This window comes from Cervus canadensis, chromosome 9 (genome assembly GCF_019320065.1).
Source record: "Cervus canadensis isolate Bull #8, Minnesota chromosome 9, ASM1932006v1, whole genome shotgun sequence".
NCBI classification, from domain to species: domain Eukaryota; kingdom Metazoa; phylum Chordata; class Mammalia; order Artiodactyla; family Cervidae; genus Cervus; species Cervus canadensis.
In genome coordinates, this window is record NC_057394.1 from 7,994,364 (window position 1) to 8,017,193 (window position 22,830).

Sequence of the window (22,830 nt, forward strand, 5' to 3'; positions counted from 1 at the left end):
CTGCCTGAATCTATCACAAATGGATTTTATTTAACATGTATTTATTAAGCACCTAATATGTGCCAGGCATTGTATTAGGTTCTACAAATACAATAGTGAACAGTCTCTATCTCTTCTGAAAGAAGAGTGAAATAAACAAGTAAAAATAAACAAATAAGCAGGGCAATTATGGATTGATTAAAAAAAACAGTTATTACAGAGAGAAAGTGGGCTTAGTGGTGGTGGCTACTTTAGACTGGAGATCAAAGATGCTACTGACTTCTCACTGTTAAGCAAAATATTTGTTATGGTTAATGATAAACAACCAATACTAAAATATGAAATTTCCAATTATTAAAAAGGAAGCACATTAAAATTAATGCTTTTCAGGCATCTATTTACATATTCATGTTTTATGGTGATTTATTCTGTTCCATTAATCCATGATGAACTACATTAACACTGTTCTCATTTTGAAACATTATAGAGCCTCCATAAAAACTCTTAATACATCCAATTATGTATTATTTTAATCCATGGATGGAATAACCATGCTAATATTTGGCTAAATCTGGCCCACCACATGTTCTTGTACAGCCTGCAAGTTAAGGATGATTTAAAATTTTTTAAATGGTTGAAAAAAATCAAGAAAAGAATAATAACGACATGTAAAATTTATCTGAAATTGAAGATTTGGTGTCCATAGTTTTCTATGAGTTTCCTATTGCTGCTGTGACAAAGTATTAATACCACAAATTTAGTGGTTTAAAACAATAGGAATTCAATCTCATGGTTCTGGATTTTAGAGTCAGAAATCAGTGTTTCTGGGATAATGGCGATGTATTTGGAGGGTTGGTTTCTTCCTGAGGCTCTGAGGGCAGAATGCCTTTTCTGGCTCCTTAGGGGTGCGTTTCTCAATGTTTCTTGTCTTGTGGCCTCTTCACCTTCCCAACCAGCAGCTCAGCATCTTTAAAATCTCTGTTATCACACTGCCTTCTCTCTCTTCTCTCTCTCAGCACTTTTATAACAAGTCAAATGGTGGCAAGCGTCCAAATAGCCATCCACCAGTGAATGGATAAACAAAATGTGGTTGATCCGTAAAACTGAATACTACTCAGCAATGAAAAGAAACGAGTTATAAGCAACAAAGTACTATTAGATACAATATGGGCGGAATCTTCTTTTTCTGACCACGCGGCATGCGGTGTCATAGTTTTATGGCCGGTGCAACTGCTGGAAGGGAATGGCTGGGACGCCGAAGGATCCTGAGAGAGGAAGTCGGGGGAGAGGCAGCGAGGGGAGGCGGCCCGGCAGCACCCGCTGGGGTTGGGCAGCAGACGCCGCCACAGCACCGGCAGCAGGGGTGGGAAAACTCCCGCTCCCAGCCTGCCCCGCGCGCCAGCTCGCGCGCCTGAGGGGCGGGGAGTGCGCGCGCCTGCGCTGTAGCGGGACGCTCTGGCGGGCGCGGCGAGGCGGTCCCTTCGAGTGTGGTAGTTCGCTCCCTGAAGGGAGTGAGGACGGTTAGGTGCTGCCGGCCACTTCCCCTTCCCTGGTAAGTGCGGCGGCTGTGGCGGCGGCGGCGGCAGCGGTCGGGGCTGCTGCTTGGGAACGGCTTCCGAGGGCTTTCCGCGGTCCCGCCAGCGGCGTTTCGGGCTCGCGGCCGTCGCCCCTCGGGGGCTGTTGGGCGGCTCGGTGAGGCGTGAGGCGTCGGTTAGGTCCCGCGGGCCGCGGCCGCTGGGGCTTCGGCCGGCCGGTCGGGAGGCTCCGAGAAGGAACGGTGCGGGCGGGGCGAGCCGGGCACCGGCGGCCTCCGAGCGGAGAGGGTCTCCCGGGCGCCGGCCACCGTGCAGCCCCGACGGGCGGAATCAGCCGGTTCTTGGGCGCCTTTGGGTCCCCAACCCCGGGAAGCCTGGCCTCGAGTTTCTGCCCTTGTTCCGTTTTTGTCGACGCGGCACGGACCCGCGACCCCCCTGGAGGACTTGAAGTCGGACGGTTGCCGTTGCGTTTGCCTCGCGATTTCCAACGTTCCGCCCGGACGAGGCGGATAGCGCACGAACATTTTTTTCCAACTGCAAGTTAAGGGGTGGTGGCATCCGATCATCCGGCTTCGGATGTGGTCTCTGTCGCATCCTGGCGACGGTAGTCACACAAATCACTCTTGAAAACGCCCACAAGCGTGGGCACGCGGGTCCAGACGGTGAACCGTCGCAGCCTCTCTCCGAAGTTGGTGGCGTTTGCTGCCTTTGAAGACACCGAGGCGGAGCCAGGCTCCAACCCCGCCGCCCCTCTGACCGGCTAAACCCGAGATTTATAAGCTAGAGCAGGTCGGGATTAGATCCTGGTGCCGGCTCACTGTTGCCCCTGTAGTCTAGCACGTATGTGCACTGTTGGCAAGGACAGACTGTCATGCATGACAGTGGCGTTTGCCAGGAAAAAAAAAAAAAACACCACGAACACCCCACTTGTTGAGGAATAGTAGAGCATTCTAGGTTAAGAGAGTGGGTTGAGCACGTGTATCTAGTTTTACTCCCTGAAATCTCACTAAAAGTACTGTAAAGGGATATTCAAAAAGACACAAACCCACAGAGCTGAAGAAAATGGGAAAGAAAGAATAGCAGTAAAATACTGGGCTCCAGAAAGCAAGTGTCGTAGCAGATTAGCTGAATTTCTAAACCAGCAGAGGGAAAACTGGAACAATTATATATATATATATATATATATATATAAAGAAAATCTTCAAAACGTGCAGAAACTGGCAGCACGGGACACTTTGGGAGCTGGCAATGAAAGGAATGGTGCTGGGGATGGATGTGGAGGGCTCAAATAAAGACCACTTAGGTGAAGTCTGTCTGAGAAGTCATTAGATAGCAAGCTCTCCTTCCCTGTTTCACACTAGTAGGATACTGCTGCTCTCCCACCAGGAGACTGGAGGCTCTTCTCTTTGAGAACATAAAACGGGATCTTTGAACCTGGGGACCCCAGGCACAATTATGAGGCTACATTTATGAAAACAGACAGTGAAGGCTGAAGCCCTTCATCCTCCTCCAGTTTAAATCCCAGAACTTTTTGCAGCCGGTCTAATACCTTTGAGGCTCTATATGAGAATTGTACACACACATACACGTAAAGGGAAGGATCTGTACAATAAATTAGTCACAGTGATGGCTTCTGGGAAGGGAAAGGAACTTTGTGGCTGAGGGAAAAAATGTGAAGAGACTTAACTATTCACACATTTTTATTCTTTTAAAATAATGTACCATGTGCATATATTGCCTATTCAAAAATGAAATGTATTTCTTAAATGCAAATGAATACACCCTTTGAGACAAGAATTTATAGATAATGTCTACACATGTGTAAAATAATGTTAAGTACAGTGCCACTCATTGCAGTATTGCTTTAGCAAAAGATTAGAAACAGTCTCAATTTTCATTAATAGATGGTTGGTAAAATAAATTTTGTACAACTCTCTCTTGGAATATTTTGTAGTCATAAAAAAACAATGAAATAAGCTCATTGTATAAAAAAAGTAATCACAAAGATACATGTTGGGGAGGAGGTTCAGAAAAAAATATATCACTAGTTTTATAAAAAAAGATGTGTGTATGTATATATGTATATAAAATATCTGAAAGATAAGCAGAACATTGATTGCCTTTGAAGAGGGGATCTGGATGGTAAGACAAAAGTGGGATTAGGGAGAGACTTTTCAATGTATATTTTTGTACCTTTTGAACATGTTACTCAGTGAATAAATTAGTAAATGTTAATAGGAAAAAAATTGATGAAGATCCTGATGTTAAGCATATCCTGAATAATAAAAGATCTCTTACTACAGGAAAGAATACTGCGTAACAATCCTGAAATCTTAGTGGCTCACAGCATTTCATGCCCTTGATTCTTCAGGTAGACATTTCATGGTTCTTCAGTGGTTTAGATGTTGATTGGGCTAGGCTGGACTCCAGACTTCAGTTTTGAGTTCAGATCTGCTCCGTGTATCTTCATTGTGGAACCTGGGCTGAAAAAGCAAAAATATGTGGAGTGTACTTTTCTTGGGGCTGAAGGTGAGAGTTAAAGAGCACTTCTGGAAATTTGCCATGCTTCAGCTCAGAAGTGAAGCATTGAAACATCTTTTGGTTAAAGCAAGTCACATAGTCAAGCCCAAAGGCAATAGTGTGGAGATTTACATTCTGTCAACTGGGAGGTTTCTGCAGTCTCAGGACAAAGGATGTGGATGTATGCTTCTGTTGCAGGGTAGAAGGAAGAGTTGGGACCAGTAAAGGGGAAGGAAATGGGTTAATAGAAAGATGCTGTGAAATTAGGTTGAAGATAGTTGGTTGAGAATAAAGATGCTTAGGAAAAATACATATTTTATGTACCAAGATATAGCATCCTACTTTGATACAAGTTTTCTTACAGAATGCATATTATGGTATCACATTGACTTTATCTTAGATAACATCTGCCAGCCCCACACCTGGCCCTGTAACCAATTCTGAATGGCCATAGGAATGAAAATAAATAATGTACATGTAAAGATATCAGTTCTTAAAGTAGTTATAAATGTCTTTATTTTAGCTACTAAATATGTTCATTCATAGTTCTTGTATCATATCCATGTCTGCTAACCCACCTTTCACAATAGAATCTTCTTTTCAGGGAGATGTCCTTTGCTTCTCAGATGTAATGCACTTTAAGTTTGTTATTCAACAGTGAAAATGAGTCATACAGAGGTAATACATATTTTCATACATTCTGCATCTTCAGGATTCCTTTTTTAATTTTTTTTTGTAGTCATATGGCTTCAGAATAATTTTCTTATTTTCAGCTTGTACTGTGAGAGACAGTATAGCATTAGTGGTTAGGAGTGAGAACTTTGGAGCAGACTGCCTGAATTTGGATCTTGGCTAGTGGATATATAACCTTGGGCACATGATGTAATGTACTGTGCCTCAGTTTTCTCATCTCTAAAACGGAAATTGTAACAGTACTTACCACAGAATTCTTAGAAAGGTTAAATGAGTTAATACATAAGGAGCAGTCATGGTAGTACCTGACACACAATAAGTACTTAAATATAAATTATTATTAATATTGCTTTTTATTTTGAGGCTGTGACTTGAATCATTTGTATTGCAGAACAAACCTGTGTAGTTACTCATTTGTCTGAATAGGCAAGGAAGTAATTTTTGATCCCTGTATTCTCTTGAATTCCAGGTAAAATTAAAAGTACCTTTTGGAAATAAATTGCTAGATGCTGTTTGTTTGGTACCTAACAAGAACTTAACATATGGAGTCATTCTTACACATGGAGCATCAGGAGATATGAATCTCCCTCATTTGACATCACTGGCATCCCATCTTGCCTCTCATGGGTTTTTTTGCCTGAGATTTACCTGTAAAGGCCTTAATATTGTACATAGAATTAAGGCATATAAATCAGTTTTGGTAAGAAAATTTCTTTATATTTACTTACAACAATTCTGTTTTTTAAATGCACAGTAAATTGACAAATTTTATTAGTCATTTGGTTTAATTTTTAAAAGCCTAATGAATATTCTTAGAAACTCAACAGTGTGTGAAGGCTGGGTAGTGGTCAGATTGCTCTCTTTTGCCATCAGTTTCTATAGGGATGAGTGCTTACATCATAGATGTTTCTCCATTATACTGCCAAGGCATCTACTTATGATGTAATTTTCTTCTTGGAATTATATAACTTAAGCATATACAGTTCTAGACAGTTCGCCTCATATGCTGTGAGTGTACAATGCTTTCCATATTGGAAACTAAAATCCCTGAATGAAACCTGAAATTTCTTTTAATCGAAATTACTTCAAGCATGCTAAGTTTTTCAGAGCTTTAAAGTAGATGTTAGTTGTAGTATCAGATTTTGCCTTAGTTGGAAGCTTTTAACTGGCTCTTTTTTTCCCCTCCAAAATTTTTTCTTTCAAAATGTTTTAGTACTTGAATTTTTTAGACAGTGTTTTTGTTTTTTTCACATATTTGCGTGTATTACCCAATATATGACTTGATAGTGAAGGCATGACCAGAAGAGCAAAGAACTGGTTACCTCTTCCAAGTAGAATCCCTTAAAATTTTGTGGTTGTCTTTGTAAAAGTTTTTATACCTTTAGTAATGATGAGAAATATGTGTTGGCTTTTCCAGTGGAATATTTCATAGGAGAAGAATTGATGGTTTTTTGGTTGATTTTTCTAGAATTACTTAAAGACCTCAGGAGAATACAAACTTGCAGGTGTTTTCCTTGGAGGTAAGTTGCAATACTTGTGAATACTTGTTTTAAAATCTACTCATATTAATACAGGAATAGGTAATCAAGAGTTAAAATTAATGACAGGAATAGAGTTAAGGACTTTTTGTTTTGTTTTGGTAAGTCACTTCCAGGTATAACATCAAGGTACTTTAATATTTAAATTGAATTTAAGCCTTATACATATGTATTATAACCCAAAGATGTCTCCTTTTATTATATTCCTGAATCATCCTCTGAACTGATTCCTTCACAAGGTTTGTCTTTACATCTTTAAGTATTCTTTCAATAAAAAATTATTCTTTTTTTTAGATTTGATTTAGGATCAGTTTTTAGCTCTTCACAAGTCTGTGGGTATTGCGGCTTGTTAATTGCCACCTTCTGTTGGTTAAGTATTGATAAGCAGTATGATGGATGCATAGTAAATTAAATCTGCCATTAACATCACTACTACTTCATGTGAATGTCTGTATTTCAAACTGAACTTGATTTAATTGATTTTAGGTCGTTCAATGGGCTCAAGAGCAGCTGCTTCTGTACTGTGTCATGTTGAGCCTGATGATGCTGATGATTTTGTTCGAGGTCTCATTTGTATTTCCTATCCACTGCACCATCCAAAACAGCAGCATAAACTTAGAGATGAAGATCTCTTTCGTATAAAAGATCCTGTACTGTTTGTGTCAGGCTCAGCAGACGAAATGTGTGAAAAGGTGATTATGACTTGCTGTTTGTGTGAATGACAGAGAGTGAAAGAAACATCTTGGGAACAAGATGCTACCAGCAACATTCATTCTCTTTAAAAAGATGCTGATTTTACTATGCTCCTTTAGTGTCTTTGTTACCCTGTGACTGAGGGGAACCTGAAACTATGAGCATACTGACAATATTCAACCCCTTACAGTTAGTTGATAAATGGATTAACTCTTACTTAGCAAATCGAAGGATTAATATCTGAATCTTGTGAATTTGGGATTACTAGACTGTATATTTGTTTTATCATTTCAACATTTAAACAGATCTTCAAATTTGTTATAAAATTGACTCTTGAGGAAAAGTAACTTGAACATATTACTAAATGTTAGTGTCTTCCAGAATATATAATTTTCTTGGGAAAAATATTTTTTAGAAGAATTTTTTTGACTTGTCAAGACTGAATGCTTGATCTGTTCTGTGGTGTTGCTATATGTAAGAAATCTGTAGTCACTTCTTGCACAATCCATTGCCTCAGAAGTTATCTGTAGAGTAGGTTTTAATATTTAGTGAATGGATGCCAAGTATAGGTGGGGTAGGAGAGAGTAAATCTTTATGAAAAACCAATGGGGTATTAGTCTAGTATCATCTTTTTTTTTTCCTTTTAGAACTTGTTGGAGAAAGTGGCACAGAAAATGCAAGCTCCTCATAAAATCCACTGGATTGAGAAGGCAAATCATTCCATGGCAGTGAAAGGACGGTCAACAAATGATGTTTTCAAAGAAATAAATACACAGATTTTGTTTTGGATCCAGGAAATCACTGAAACGGACAGGAAATAATGGTCTATAAGTTAAAGACTATGTTATTTTGAATACAAATAGAGTTAATTTGTTAAAGAAGAGCATACTTCTCAGCATTATGAGATATATTTCAGACTATTTAATGTTCTTTCATGTTCCCCCATTTTTAAAACTCATTTTAATTGTGAAATTAATGTACTCTATAAAATGTCCCTTGAAAGTACTGGTATAGTTGTATAAAGATGATGTACAAATATTGAAAGTGGTCTAAATATAATTTATTTTCTTTAATATAGTTAAGTTTTGAAAAATTAAATGTTGAATTTTGTTACAACAGAACTTTTGTCTTATTGCTGTGCAGCTCACAAAGTGCTCTTAATTGTGCAGAGCAGTGTCATCTTTATGAAGGAGAAACAATGCTTTAGTAAATTTAGTCAGTTTTATAGAATGTATACATCTAAGTCACCTAATCTTTTATTAAATCCCAAGGGATCGATGAAGATACATTTTCAAATATGGGGACTCTGAACATTGTTTTTAGAATAAAGTAACAACTTTTATTGAATAAATGTTTACTGAAGGTCTGTTACAGGCAAAGCTTCATTAGCTTTACAACAATGAGTAAACACTTGGAGTTTAATATAAGGGAACTTGATGTCTAAAGCTCTCTGATTAAGGAGAGAATGAAATGAGTAAATAGTGAAACTAACATCTGTGTTGTATCTAGATAGAGTTAGGGCTCTTAATTTTGCTTTGAAAAGTGGAGGTATCACTTGGACTAGACTTGAAGGGTATTGAGTTAGATATGAAAAACTTAGTTTCTATATTTCCTATAAAGAATGCAAAAAAAATATGAGGCTGATGATATATAGTATAAGTTTGTAGTGGGCAGTGGTTTCTCTATAGTAGGAAATTAACTCCCTGATTTCCCTACTGACCTCAGGTTAGGCCCTTCCGACAGCCAAGGCAGCCTAGAAAGCTTTCAGAGTTTTCAGGTCCCTTGTTTCTCCTGCCCTGATGAAGTCAATAGATTTTAATTTTTCTAAATAGTGCATAAAGAACAAAACTCTATATCTAATGTGTATATTAGATATAATGTGTATATTAGAACCAAACGTACTGCTACAAAATCAAAATTTCCATGTTACTCAGTGTATAATCATTACTATTTGACTGAATTTCTTGAATGATGCCTTAATTTTTAAAAATAGTGTATAATTAATACTTTTAAAATAAGACTGATCAAAATATTAACATAAAAAATACTTAACCAAAAAAAAAAAAAAATACTTAACCAGAGCTGACAAATACAATAATGATCTATTATGTGTAAATCAGTTGACAAATAATACTGTAAACCAGGAGTGAAACTATAAAAAGGAAAGTACAAAGGAAAACTTACTAGAATGTAGACTACAGTATAAAAGTACAATGAAGAAATAGAAAGGTTACTAACCAGGCTTTGTAGTCATAATATTCAAGTTTGCACACTAAACTATAGGCATAATATGGATAACCAAAGATACTACTGCAAATATAAGGATAACGTACAAGTTCATTTAAAGTTGGTTTTTTCCTGACCTGAGTTGGGCTTCCAGGTGGCTCAGCAGTAAAGAATTCACCTGCCAATGCAGGAGATGCATGTTCGATCCCTGGGTTGGAAAGATCCCCTGGAGAAGGAAATGGCAACCCACTCCAGTGTTCTTGCCTGGAGAATCCCATGGACAGAGGAGCCTGGTGGACTGTGGTCCATAGGGTCACAATGAGTCAGACATGACAGCACAACTCAGCTTTCCCTGAGTTACCCATAAGAAACTACTGATTGATGAAATAGCTTGTCACTGGAGAACTGTGTACCAAGCCATGGGTGGGGATCACATAACTGCATTTTTGGTTGTCATGACTGGGGTGGAGTGCTCCTGGCACCTCACAAGAAAGGGATTCTACTAACATCCTGCCTTGCACAGGACAACCAACCACTACAAAGAAGTTCCTATCCAAAATGTCAGTAATTCCTAGGTGGAGAACCTTGTCCTTGACAAACCAGCTTTGAGATTTATCTTTAAGTTCTTCCTCCTGCACATTAGCTTTTTGACACCACCCCTGAATCCATTTGCTTTCCTTTTAGTTACCAAATCCTATGTTTTCAGTATCAAAGTCTGATTCTACCCCCATTTCGTTTACACTGCCTGGTACACAAGCCCAGCCCTCATCAATTCACATCTGTATAATTACAGTAACCTAATTCGTTTTACTATTGTCTCCTTGTGCCAGTAAACCATTTGACACCTTTAACTCAGAAACTGTTGGTGGGTCTCCAAAGGTGATTGTCAAGGTTAAAGACCTCAGTTCAAGGCCCTCCTGATGGGCTCTACCGACATTTAACCTTATTTTCTTTCCCCCATACTCTGAACCTATACATAGTACTCCAGCTAAACTCGGTGCACAAAGCTTTGGAACAAAGTCTTTCTGCCTTCTCCTCCTGAAACTTTTTTTGTTAGTCTTTGTCTGCTACCAATCCTTCTCATCCTTTAAGGCCCTTAAATTCTCTTTACCACTTCACAGCTTTTCTTGAATTACCCCAACCAAGTATCTCCTTGGAAGCCACATATCTTCTCTCAGGAAGTAATGCTTAAAATTCTACAAGCAAAGCTTCAATAGTACATGAACCATGAACTTCCAGATGCTCAAGCTGGATTTAGAAAATGTAGAGGAACCAGAGATCAAATTGTCAACATCCATTGGATCCTCGAGAAAGCAAGAGAGTTCCAGAAAAACATCTGGTTTGTTGACTACAGCAAAGCCTTTGTGTGGATCAAAACAAACTGTGGAAAAATCTTAAAGAAATGGGAATACCAGACCATCTGACCTGCCTCCTGAGAATGTATGCAGGGCAAGAAGCAACAGTTAAAACTGGACATGGAACAACAGACTGGTTCCAAATAGGGAAAGGAGTACATCAAGGCTGTATATTATCACCCTGCTTATTCAACTTATATGCAGAGTACATCATGTAAAATGGTGGGCTGGATGAAGCACAAGCTAGAATCAAGATTGCTGGGAGAAATATCAGTAACCTCTGATACTCAGATGATACCACCCTTACAGCAGAAAGCAAAGAAGAACTAAAGAGCCTCATGATGAAAGTGAACGAGGAGAGGGGAAAAGTTGGCTTATAGTTCAACATTCAGAAATCTAAGATCATGGCATCCAGTCCCATCACTTCATGACAAATAGATGGAAAAACAGTGGAAACAGTGGCAGACTTAATTTTTTTGGTTTCCAAAATCACTGCAGTTGGTGACTGCAGCCATGAAATTACAAGATGTTTACTCCTTGGAAGAAAAGTTATGACCAACCTAGACAGCATATTAAAAAGCAGAGACATTACTTTGCCAACAAAGGTCCATCTAGTCAAGGCTATGGTTTTTCCAGCAGTCATGTATGGATGTAAGAGTTGGACTATAAAGAAAGCTGAGTGCTGAAGAATTGATACTTTTGAACTGTGGTGCTGGAGAAGACTCTTGAAGAGTCCCTTGGACTCCCAGGAGATCCAACCAGTCAATCCTAAAGGAAATCAGTCCTGAATATTCATTGGAAGGACTGATGCTGAAGCTGAGACTCCAATACTTTGGCCACCTGATGCGAAGAACTGACTCATTGGAAAAGACCCTGATGCTGGGGAAAGATTGAAGGCAAGAGGAGAAGGGGATGACAGAGGATGAGATGGTTGGATGGCATCACTGACTCGATGGACATGGGTTTGGGTGGACTCCGGGAGTTTGTGATAGACAGGGAGGCCTGGCGTGCTGTGGTTCATGGGGTTGCAAAGAGTCAGACATGACTGAGCGACTGAACAACAAATCCCTGGAAGCGGAGACTCTTCTTTACCTCTATGCAAACTTAAGCATTAGTTGGAGTGGTAGATATTAGTGGTATACTAATTAACGGGTTCAGTGTCATCACTTAAAAGATCTAAGGAAAGAACTAAAGAGTTTCTTAGTGTTAAAATGTTGAATCCCCTTTAAGGTAGTAAACATCAAATGAATTTAATTTCTCTTGCCATTGGTCAAGAGAAGTTGAGTATTTCATTAGCTGCATTAAATATGGAAAAACCCAGCAGAATAAAATCACCCTGCTTGTATATATGGAAGGGGAGTCAGAGAGGAGGGTATATTTTACCCTAGAAATGCCAAGAGGAATTGTTTCTTCTAGAACTAAGGAATTCCTATACCATGCATCCCAGTGAGACATACTTTGCAAAGACAAACCCCAAGATCACAGTTAAACCTAAATTAAGATCATAAACTCCTAGGATGTGTCATTGATCTCCTTCTCTCTAATGCTCTAGGTTAGTAAGAACTCAAGAAATCTTTCTTGCACTCAAAGTTATGCAACAGAGAAGGCCTGAACAATTAACTCTGGTGTAAAGAACTATACTTCTTTCTTCAGCCCACCTTGAACAACTGAAGACAGTGGAAGTATTAATTCAGTACATCTCCCAAGGGAAAGTGCTCTAAATCCAAGGTAGTGTTAATATTTTCACTAATAGTCCAGTAGTTTTGTATACTTCCGACTCTTAAGACTTTGGCTCTGCCCCACCCTAATTCTGACATCAGCAAACATGACAGGTATCACCTGTCAACACCTGTATCACCTGTATCACCTTGGTATCACCAGAAACAGATTAAAGAGGAAATTCACCAGGAGACCATTCCATACTAACTTTGGTTTTCAACATTGCAGTAGATTATTGAAGAGGAACATTGCTGACAGACACCTCTAACAAAAATAAATATAAAATGAGGTGTCCTATTTTAAGAAAACATCAGGCTGGCCCCCAAGAGACAAGCTATTATCTGTCCTGCAGAGTGACAATGAGACATACCAAAAAATTATTTGGTATTTATCTGAAGTTCAAATTAAACGGTGGCTTCTAGTTTGTGTGTGTGTGTGTGTGTGTTTTAATGCTAAATCTTGCCACCCTACATTCATGTTTTCCTGATCACAAGGAAGTATAAAATATACTTCCTGGTTGTAAAAGAAAATGGTTTTCTCCAATTCAAATTTGTTCTACATTTTTAAAAATTACAGTGTAGTTATATCCCAACTGTGCTAAGGAATTATTTATAGAATTGTGTGGCGGGGGGGGGGGGGGGGGAAGTTAATGGAGGGTTTTTAATTTAAAAAACTACAGATAGCATCATACATGTCTCACCAGTGAACTTTCATTATTGCTCAAGTGGGTTGATATGAGCTCAGTTGGATACCCACTATGACACGGACCACACTTAGACCCAGAGCAACCACCACTGTACTTAACAAGGCACTGAGCAGCACTGGACATTTTCTCCTGGCAGAACGTTGCATGTGGTTATGAGATGGGCATACCACCTTGTTGTGCTTTGGGGCATCCAGAATCAAGGGCTTTGGAATGAGGAGATCCATCTATTTCATATATTACATAACAATGTCAAAGCGATTTTCTTTCTTTAAAAAAGTGGTGCAGGGTGGGTTGGGAAATGATACATTTTTTACATTATGGGAACTTGTAGAGTCCTGGACTTCTCAAAATAATTGGATGGCAATCTTCTTTATAATTTTCCTGGGAATTATTTTTGAGATCATACTCCTAAAGATTTGTACGTCCTTTCAGAAGAAGCCTGCACTTCCTTCAGAAAAGGATAAGTCAGATGTCCACAAGGTAAGAGAAAATGCTTGCTTTCCTTTTCCAAGATTTTTCAAAATAACACAGAAGAATAACTTATGAAATTGTGTCACTTTGATATTTGGATTACTCTAACATTTTATTGTCTCCCTTGACAGAAAGAAGACAATGGAAGTTGCCTGAAAAGCATGAAATTTGGTAAGTATCCTACAATTTTATCAGTCCAGTTCAGTTTGATACAATTTCATATTTTAATATAAAACTTGTTCAGTCTGAACTTCTCCCATTGATACTCTGACTTTTTTTTTATTCCTATTTCTCTCTAGATAATTGGTCAGCTCTTTCATCCTCAGAAGCAAGGTAAATGATATATTTTGAAATTAGATGAAACGGATTGGTTTTGTTCTATTCAAAAATTACATCTGAATGACAGAAAAGAGTTTTCCCATTTGTATAGAGTACAATAGCAGTTCAACATCATAATTCAGTCTTTGATTTTTATTTTTTAAATGGATTTTTATTGGAGTATAGTTGCTTTACAAAGTTCTGTTAGTTTCTACTGTACAGAAAAGTGAATGAGTTTTATATATATATGTATATATATGTGTGTGTGTATATATATATATCTCCCCTCTTTTTTGGATTTCTTTCCCCTTTAGGTCCCCGCTGAGCACTGAGTGGAGCTCCCTGTGTTCTACACTAGGTTCTCTTTAGTGATCTATTTTATACATAACAGTGTATATAGGTCAGTCCCAATCTCCCAGTTCATCCCACCCCCTCCATCCCCCTTGGTATCCATACATTTGTTCTCTGCATCTGTATTTCCATTTTGTGAATAAGTTCATCTGTATCATTTTTCTAGAGTCCACATATAAGTGATACATTCAGTACTTGTTCTTCTCTTTTTGACTGACTTCACTCTGTATGGCAGTCTCTAGGTCCATCTACATCTCTGCAGATGTCATAGTTTCATTCCTTGTGACTGAGTGATATTCCGTTGTACACATGTACCACATCTTTATCCATTCCTGTGCTGATGGACATTTAGATTGCTTCCATGTTATGGCTATTGTACACAGCGCTGCAGGGAACACTGGGGTTCATGCATCTTTTTGAATTATGGTATTCTCTGGGTATATGCCCAGGAGTGGGATTGGTGGGTCATGTGGTAGTTCTGTTTTTTAACTTTGATTTTTAAATGGTTGCTCTATTCCAAACTGTATTAATGGCTTTTTATATATTGTTGAAATTATCCTTCCAGATAGATAGTATCATTACTGTTTTTTTTTTTAATTTGTTTCAGAGTATGTACAAATACATATATGTATATAATGTATATATTGGGGCTTCCTGGTGGCTCAGATGGTAATACATCCACCTGTAATGCAGGAGACCCAGGTTTGATCCCTGGGTTAGGAATCTGGAGAAGGAAATGGCTGCCCACTCCAGTATTCTTACCTGGAGAATTCCATGGAGAGAGGAACCTGGTGGGTTACAGTCCAGGACTGCAAAGACTTAGACATGACTAAAGCGACTGAGCATGCACATAGTTGCTTTATAATGTTGTGTCAGTTTCTGCTGACAGCAGAGTGAACCAGTGAATCATACACATACATATGTCCCCTCTCCTTTGGATTTCCTTCCCATTTAGGTAGCCGCAGAGCATCATTCCTGTTTTTACAAATGAGGAAAATAAAGCTTAGAGGTTAAGTGGCTTGCTTCCTTCTCTACCCCAACCTCTCTCTGCAGTACAAAGAAGTAATAATGACAAGTTCTGATAATTCAACTGAAAAAAATATTCATTCAGCACCTACTGTGAACCCAGCAGACCCTGAGCTAGGTTCTTCAAGAGTGACATGAAAGGAGTTTATACAATCACATGAGCGCTAGAGATTAAATACTGACATTGCTACTCTTGCTGCTATCAACATCTTAATTGTTTTCATCAAAATCCATTCAGTAATCATTAGATACACCTATACAATGGACCTTGGATTTTACACTGGTATTCAAATAACAAGCTCTGGAGGAGGTAGTGACCACCCACTCCAGTATTCTTGCCGGGAAATCCCCATGGACAGAGGAGCCTGGCAGGCTATGATAGGTGCTAAATAAATATTTTTTAGTGGAATTATCAGAACTGGTGATTATTACTTCTTCATTTGTACTGAAGAGAGAGGTCAAGGTAGGTAAACAAGCCACTTAAACCTTTAAGCTTTCTTTTCCTTATTTGTCTGTGGGGTCACAGAGAGTTGGTCACGACTGAGTGACTGAGCCTGCATGCACAAATAATAAGACAGTATCTCTTCTCAAGAAGCTTATATGCTTGGGGAGGAGACATATTCGTAAAGGATGATTTTGTTTGTTTGTTTTGTTTTTGTTTTATTTATTTTAATTGGAGGCTAAGTACTTTACAATATTGTAGTGGTTTTTGCCATACATTGACATGAACCAGCCACGGGTGTACGTGTGTTCCCCATCCTGAACCCCCCTCCCATCTCCCTCCCCATCCCATCCCTCAGGATCATCCCAGTGCACCAGCCCTGAGCACCCTGTCTCATGCATCAAACCTGGACTGGTGATCTGTTTCCAATATGATAATGTACATGTTTCTATACTATTCTCTCAAATCATCCCACCCTCACCTTCTCCCACAGAGTCCAAAAGTCTGTTCTGTATTTCTGTGTCTCTTTTGCTGTCTCACATATAGGGTCATTGTTATCATCTTTCTAAATTCCACATATATGCATTAGTATACTGTATTGGTGTTTTTCTTTCTGACTTACTTCACTGTGTATAATAGGCTCCAGTTTCATCCACCTCATTAGAACTGATTCAAATGTATTCTTTTTAATGGCTGAGTAATATTCCATTGTGTATATATACCACAGCTTTCTTATCCATTCATCTGCTGATGGGCATCTAACTTGCTTCCATGTCCTGGCTATTATAAACAGTGCTGTGATGAACATTGGGGTGCACGTGTCTCTTTCAGATCTGGTTTCCTCAGTGTGTACGCCCAGGAGTGGGATTGCTGGGTCATATGGCAGTTCTATTTCCAGTTTTTTAAGAAATCTCCACACTGTTCTCCATAGCGGCTGTACTAGTTTGCATTCCCACCAACAGTGTAAGAGGGTTCCCTTTTCTCCACACCCTTTCCAGCATTTATTGCTTGTAGACTTTTGGATAGCAGCTATCCTGACTGGCATGTAATGGTACCTCATTGTGGTTTTTTTTTTAATTTTTTTTTAAATTAATTTATTTATTTATTTTTTCAGTGGGTTTTGTCATACATTGACACAAACCAGCAATAGATTTACACATATTCCCCATCCCGATCCCCCCTCCCACCTCCCTCTCCACCCGATTCCTCTGGGTCTTCCCAGTGCACCAGCCCGAGCACTTGTCTCATGCATCCCACCTGGGCTGGTGACCTGTTTCACCATAGATAATATACATGCTGTTCTTTCGCAACATCCCACCCTCACCTTCTCCCACAGAGTTCAAAAGTCTGTTCTGTACTTCTGTGTCTCTTTTTCTGTTTTGCATATAGGGTTATCGTTACCATCTTTCTAAATTCCATATATATGTGTTAGTATGCTGTAATGTTCTTTATCTTTCTGGCTTACTTCACTCTGTATAATGGGCTCCAGTTTCATCCATCTCATTAGAACTGGTTCAAATGAATTCTTTTTAATGGCTGAGTAATATTCCATGGTGTATATGTACCACAGCTTCCTTATCCATTCATCTGCTGATGGGCATCTAGGTTGCTTCCATGTCCTGGCTATTATAAACAGTGCTGTGATGAACATTGGGGTGCACGTGTCTCTTTCAGATCTGGTTTCCTCAGTGTGTATGCCCAGAAGTGGGATTGCTGGGTCATATGGCAGTTCTATTTCCAGTTTTTTAAGAAATCTCCACACTGTTCTCCATAGCGGCTGTACTAGTTTGCATTCCCACCAACAGTGTAAGAGGGTTCCCTTTTCTCCACACCCTCTCCAGCATTTATTGCTTGTAGACTTTTGGATAGCAGCCATCCTGACTGGCGTGTAATGGTACCTCATTGTGGTTTTGATTTGCATTTCTCTAATAATGAGTGATGTTGAGCATCTTTTCATGTGTTTGTTAGCCATCTGTATGTCTTCTTTGGAGAAATGTCTGTTTAGTTCTTTGGTCCACTTTTTGATTGGGTCATTTATTTTTCTGGACTTGAGCTGCAGGAGCTGCTTGTATATTTTTGAGATTAATTCTTGTCAGTTGCTTCATTTGCTATTATTTTCTCCCATTCTGAAGGCTGTCTTTTCACCTTGCTTATAGTTTCCTGCATTGTGCAAAAGCCTTTAAGTTTAATTAGGTCCCATTTGTTTTTAATTTTATTTCCAATATTCTGGGAGGTGGGTCACAGAGGATGCTGCAGTGATTTATGTCAGAGAGTGTATTGCCTATGTTCTCCTCTAGGAGTTTTCTAGTTTCTGGTCTTACATTTAGATCTTTAATCCATTTGAGTTTATTTTTGTGTATGGTGTTAGAAAGTATTTTAGTTTCATTCTTTTACAAGTGGTTGACCAGTTTTCCCAGCACCCCTTGTTAAAGAGATTGTCTTTTCTCCATTGTATATTCTTGCCTCCTTTGTCGAAGATAAGGTGTCCATAGGTGCGTGGATTTATCTCTGGGCTTTCTATTTTGTTCCATTGATCTATCTTTCTGTCTTTGTGCTGGTACCATACTGTCTTGATGACTGTAGCTTTGTAGTAGAGCCTGAAGTCAGGCAGGATGATTCTTCCATTTCCATTCTTCTTTCTCAAGATTGCTTTGGCTATTCAAGGTTTTTTGTATTTCCATACAAATTGTGAAATTATTTGTTCTAGTTCTGTGAAAAACACTGTTGGTAGCTTGATAGGGATTGCATTGAATCTATAGATTGCTTTGGATTGTATACTCGTTTTCACTATATTGATTTTTCCAATCCATGAACATGGTATATTTCTCCATCTATTTGAGTCATCTTTGATTTCTTTCATTAGTGTTTTATAGTTTTCTATATATAGGTCTTTTGTTTCTTTAAGTAGATTTATTCCTAAGTATTTTATTCTTTTCATTATGATGGTGAATGGAATTGTTTCCTTAATTTCTCTTTCTGTTTTCTCATTGTTAGTGTATAGGAACGCAAGGGATTTCTGTGTGTTAATTTTATATCCTGCAACTTTACTATATTCATTGATTAGCTCTAGTAATTTTCTGATGGAGTCTTTAGGGTTTTCTATGTAGAGGATCATGTCATCTGCAAACAGTGAGAGTTTTACTTCTTCTTTTTTCCAATCTGGATTCCTTTTATTTATTTTTCTTCTCTGATTGCTGTGGCTAAAACTTCCAAAACTATGTTGAGTGGTAGTGGTGAGAGTGGGCATCCTTGTCTTGTTCCTGACTTTAGAGGAAATGCTTTCAATTTTTCACCATTGAGGATAATGTTAGCTGTGGGTTTGTCATATATAGGTTTTATTATGTTGAGGTCTGTTCCTTCTATGCCGCTTTCTGGAGGGTTTTTTATCATAAATGGATGTTGAATTTTGTCAAAGGCTTTCTCTGCATCTGTTGAGATAATCATATGGTTTTTATCCTTCAATTTGTTAATGTGGTCTATTACATTGATTGATTTGCAGATATTGAAGAATCCTTGCATCCCTGGGATAAAGCCCACTTGGTCATGATGTATGATCTTTTTAATATGTTGTTGGATTCTGTTTGCTAGGATTTTGTTAAGGATTTTTGTATCTACATTCATCAGTGATATTGGCCTGTAGTTTTTTTGTGTGTGTGTGGCATCTTTGTCTGGTTTTGATATTTGGGTGATGGTGGCCTCACAGAATGAGTTTGGCAGTTTATCTTCCTCTGCAATTTTCTGGAAGAGTTTGAGTAGGATAGGTGTTAGCTCTTCTCTAAATTTCTGGTAGAATTCAGCTGTGAAGCCGTCTGGTCCTGGGCTTTTGTTTGCTGGAAGATTTCTGATTACAGTTTTGATTTCCATGCTTGTGATGGGTCTGTTAAGATCTTCTATTTCTTCCTGGTTCAGTTTTGGAAAGTTATACTTTTCTAAGAATTTGTCCATTTCTTCCAAGTTGTCCATTTTATTGGCATTTAGTTGCTAATAGTAGTCTCTTATGATCCTTTGTATTTCTGTGTTGTCTGTTTTGATTTCTCCATTTTCATTTCTAATTTTGTTGATTTGATTCTTCTCCCTTTGTTTCTTGATGAGTCTGGCTAATGGTTTGTCTATTTTATTTATCTTCTCAAAGAACCAGCTTTTAGCTTTGTTGATTTTTGCTATGGTCTCTGTTGTTTCTTTTGCATTTATTTCTGCCCTAATTTTTATGATTTCTTTCCTTCTACTAACCCTGGGGTTCTTCATTTCTTCCTTTTCTAGTTGCATTAGGTGTAGAGTTAGGTTATTTATTTGACTTTTTTCTTGTTTCTTGAGGTAAGCCTGTAATGCTATGAACCTTCCCCTTAGCACTGCTTGTACTGAGTCCCATAGGTTTTCGGTTGTTGTGTTTTCATTTTTGTTGGTTTCTATGCATGAAAGGATGATTTCTTGCAGTATGGTAGCACGATGATCGGAAATCTAGGAGAACATTTTAGGAGACACCTACACCAGCCTAGGGGATATTGAGAATGGCTTCATGGAGAAGGTTATACTGGAGCTGTACTGTAAAGGGTAAGTGGAAATTCGTCAGAAAAAGACACTGGTTGGGAGAATAAAAAAGGCCTTATAGGCCATGAACAGAGGCAAGGAAATAAGAAACAGCAGGGTATGTACAACAAATTATGATTATTTCAGGGTTGTTGGAATGGTGAGGATGGGCCGGGGAGTTGTGGGAGATGAATGTGAAAAAACAGGCAGCAGTCAGATCATAAAGGACTTTCTCTCATTTTGTTGTTCAGTCACTCAGTCGTGTCCAACTCTGCAACCCCATAGACCACAGCACACAAGGCTTCCCTGTTCTTCACCATCTCCTAGAGTTTGCTCAAACTCATGTCCTTTGAGTCAGTGATGCCATCCAACCATCTCATCCTCTGTCTTCCACTTCTCCTCCTGCCCTCAATCTTTACCAGCATCAGGGTCTTTTCCAGTGACTCGGCTCTTCTCATCAGGTGGCCAAAGTATTGAAGCTTCAGCATCAGTTCTTCCAATGAATATTCAGGGTTGATTTCCTTTAGGATTAACTGGTTTCATCACCTTGCTGTCCAAGGGACTCTCAGGAGTCTTCTCCAACACCACAGTTTGTAAGCCTCAATTTTTTGGTGCCCAGCCTTCCTTATGATCCAACTCTTACATCTGTATATGACTACTGAAAAGACCATAGCTTTGATTATACAAACTCTGTACGCCATGTGAAAAGCTTGGAGTTTATTCTGTAGGTAGTGAGGAACTGCTGAATGTGGTTGAGCATAGGAGTGACAGTTTTGTGTTTCAGCTGAATCACTAGTAGCTGTGTAGAGTAAGAACCTAAAGATTACTTGACTTCAGTCTAATTTCTTTTGGTTGTCAGGTGTAAAGGGGCTTTATTCACATAACATGGTTGTTCTATTTGTATTTATTTATTTATAAATATTTATTTGTTTTTGGGTGTGTTGAGTCTTAGTCATGGCACATGGGGTCCTCACTGTGGTGCACGGCTTCTCTAGTTGTGGTACGTGGGCTTACTTGCCCCACAGCATGTGGGATCTTAGTTCCCCAGCCAGGGATTGAACCCATGTCCCGTGCACTGGAAGGTGGATTCTTAGCCACTGGCCCACCAGGGGGGCCCCTCCCTCTGCCTTTCTTGGTGTTGGTTTTACCTTGAGGTAAATAGAAAGATGGCCGCCAAGAGTTTCAAAATCAGACCAGCCATGTCCAGAGAATGTAAGAGGCCAATTCTGTCTGCGTCTTTCTTAGGAACAAGGCAACTTTCCCCAGAAGCTGTCAAATGTCTTTGTCTTATACTGGGATTAGTTCACACCCACTCCTTATTTAATTACTTGGAAATGATATTCCTATGTTAGATTTAGCATAATCCCTTGAAGTAGAATGTATGTATCCATGATTATTACTCCAGGCCATAATTTTGCTTTAGTCGTAAGGCCAGATGGTGATACAAAAGGTGACATGATACTAAAGATGATGGGTAGGTGTATCAGTCAGGGTTCTGCAGAGAAATAGAACCAATGCAAGAGAGAGAGATAAAAGGAGATTTATAGGAATTGGCTTGCATGGTTATAGAGGCTGAGAAGTCCCCTGATCTACCAAATAAAAACTGGAGACCCCAAAAAGCAAGTGGTATGATTCAGCCCAAGGCAGAAGTCCTGGGGTGGCAGGGAGTTGTGCAGCGCTGGATGGTCTCAGAGCCCGCAGCGCTGGATGGTCTCAGAGCCCAAAGACCCAAGAATCAGGAGCTCTGATGTCTGAGGGCAGAAGAAGATGGACATCCCAGATCAAGAAGAGATGGGGAGTCTGCTCTTCCATCTATTTGTTCTGTTGGAGCCCTCAGTGGATGAGATGATGTCCAGCCAATTGGGGAGGGCATATCTTCTGTATCTTCAGGCTGCTGATTCGAATGTGAATCTCTTCCTGAAGCATCCTCACAGGCACTCAGAAAGAGTGTTTTACCAGCTGTCTGGGCATTCCTCAGCCCAGGCAAGTTGACACACAAAATTGACTACCACACTAGGTAACAAAAATGTGTATACAGCCTGTATATTAGACATTAATAGATTCTCCTAACAGTAGAGAGAACTTGAAAACTATTTAATGTATTTTAAACATTCACCTAATAATTTTGTGTTCTCTGTGGAAAAAGGTAATCAATAATTCAGTCTAAAACACTCCAAATTCTATTAATAATTAGCAGAATCCAAATCAATGAGATTTTCCTGTATAAGTAAACATTTAGAAAAAACTATTTGTGTGATGGGGGTATATGTTGATGATTTTATTTATTAGCTTCATGGCTTTGTTCATGATGATGGGTTATTTAAATCTAGGGTCATTCTCCCAGTAAAGGACAAGATAATCTGTGTTCCTTGGAAAGACAGCCACCAGAAGTTCTGACTTAGCTTATATGAGTTTCAGTTTATGATTTTAGGGTATCTTATGATGAAACATTCAGAAAACTAAGATCATGGCATCTGGTCCCATCATTTCGTGGGAAATAGATGGGGAGACAATGGAAACAGTGTCAGACTTTATTTTTTTGGGCTCCAAAATCAGTACAGATGGTGATTGCTGCCATGAAATTAAAGGACGTTTACTCCTTGGAAGGAAAGTAATGACCAACTTAGATAGCATATTAAAAAGCAGAGACATTACTTTGCCACCAGAGGTCTGTTTAATCAAGCCTGTGGTTTTTCCAGTGGTCATGTATGGATGTGAGAGTTGGACTATG

The 22,830-nt window shown here is 39.0% G+C and overlaps 2 protein-coding genes across 5 annotated transcripts in view; both read left to right on the forward strand.

Moving 5' to 3' along the window:
* Positions 1-1,406: 1,406 nt before the first annotated feature.
* TEX30 (testis expressed 30) lies at positions 1,407-8,079 on the forward strand. Of its 4 annotated transcripts, none has more exons than XM_043477343.1 (6): positions 1,407-1,531; positions 4,639-4,712; positions 5,197-5,427; positions 6,196-6,247; positions 6,752-6,957; positions 7,606-8,079. In XM_043477343.1, the coding sequence occupies exons 2-6, from the start codon at positions 4,698-4,700 to the stop codon at positions 7,777-7,779; spliced, it is 678 nt and encodes a 225-aa protein (XP_043333278.1). In that variant the 5' UTR covers positions 1,407-1,531; positions 4,639-4,697; the 3' UTR covers positions 7,780-8,079. The 4 variants fall into 4 exon arrangements, with proteins under 4 accessions (XP_043333278.1, XP_043333281.1, XP_043333280.1 ...); XM_043477345.1 differs by having other exon boundaries at positions 1,489-1,531; positions 4,625-4,712; XM_043477344.1 differs by lacking the exon at positions 1,407-1,531 and adding an exon at positions 2,746-4,043.
* Positions 8,080-12,909: 4,830 nt separating this feature from the next.
* Positions 12,910-22,830, forward strand: part of CCDC168 (coiled-coil domain containing 168) — a 39,329-nt gene continuing 29,408 nt past the window's right edge. Inside the window, exons 1-3 of the mRNA XM_043477336.1 lie at positions 12,910-13,444; positions 13,567-13,606; positions 13,735-13,768. Of these exons, the coding sequence (XP_043333271.1) occupies positions 13,175-13,444; positions 13,567-13,606; positions 13,735-13,768 (344 nt within the window). The 5' untranslated portion in view covers positions 12,910-13,174. The remainder of the gene's footprint in view (positions 13,445-13,566; positions 13,607-13,734; positions 13,769-22,830) is intronic.

Coding starts and splice junctions, on each gene's coding strand:
- TEX30 (XM_043477343.1), top strand. Junction 5,428..6,195: donor AGGCATATAAATCAGTTTTG/GTAAGAAAATTT, acceptor TGATTTTTCTAG/AATTACTTAAAGACCTCAGG. Junction 6,248..6,751: donor TGCAGGTGTTTTCCTTGGAG/GTAAGTTGCAAT, acceptor AATTGATTTTAG/GTCGTTCAATGGGCTCAAGA.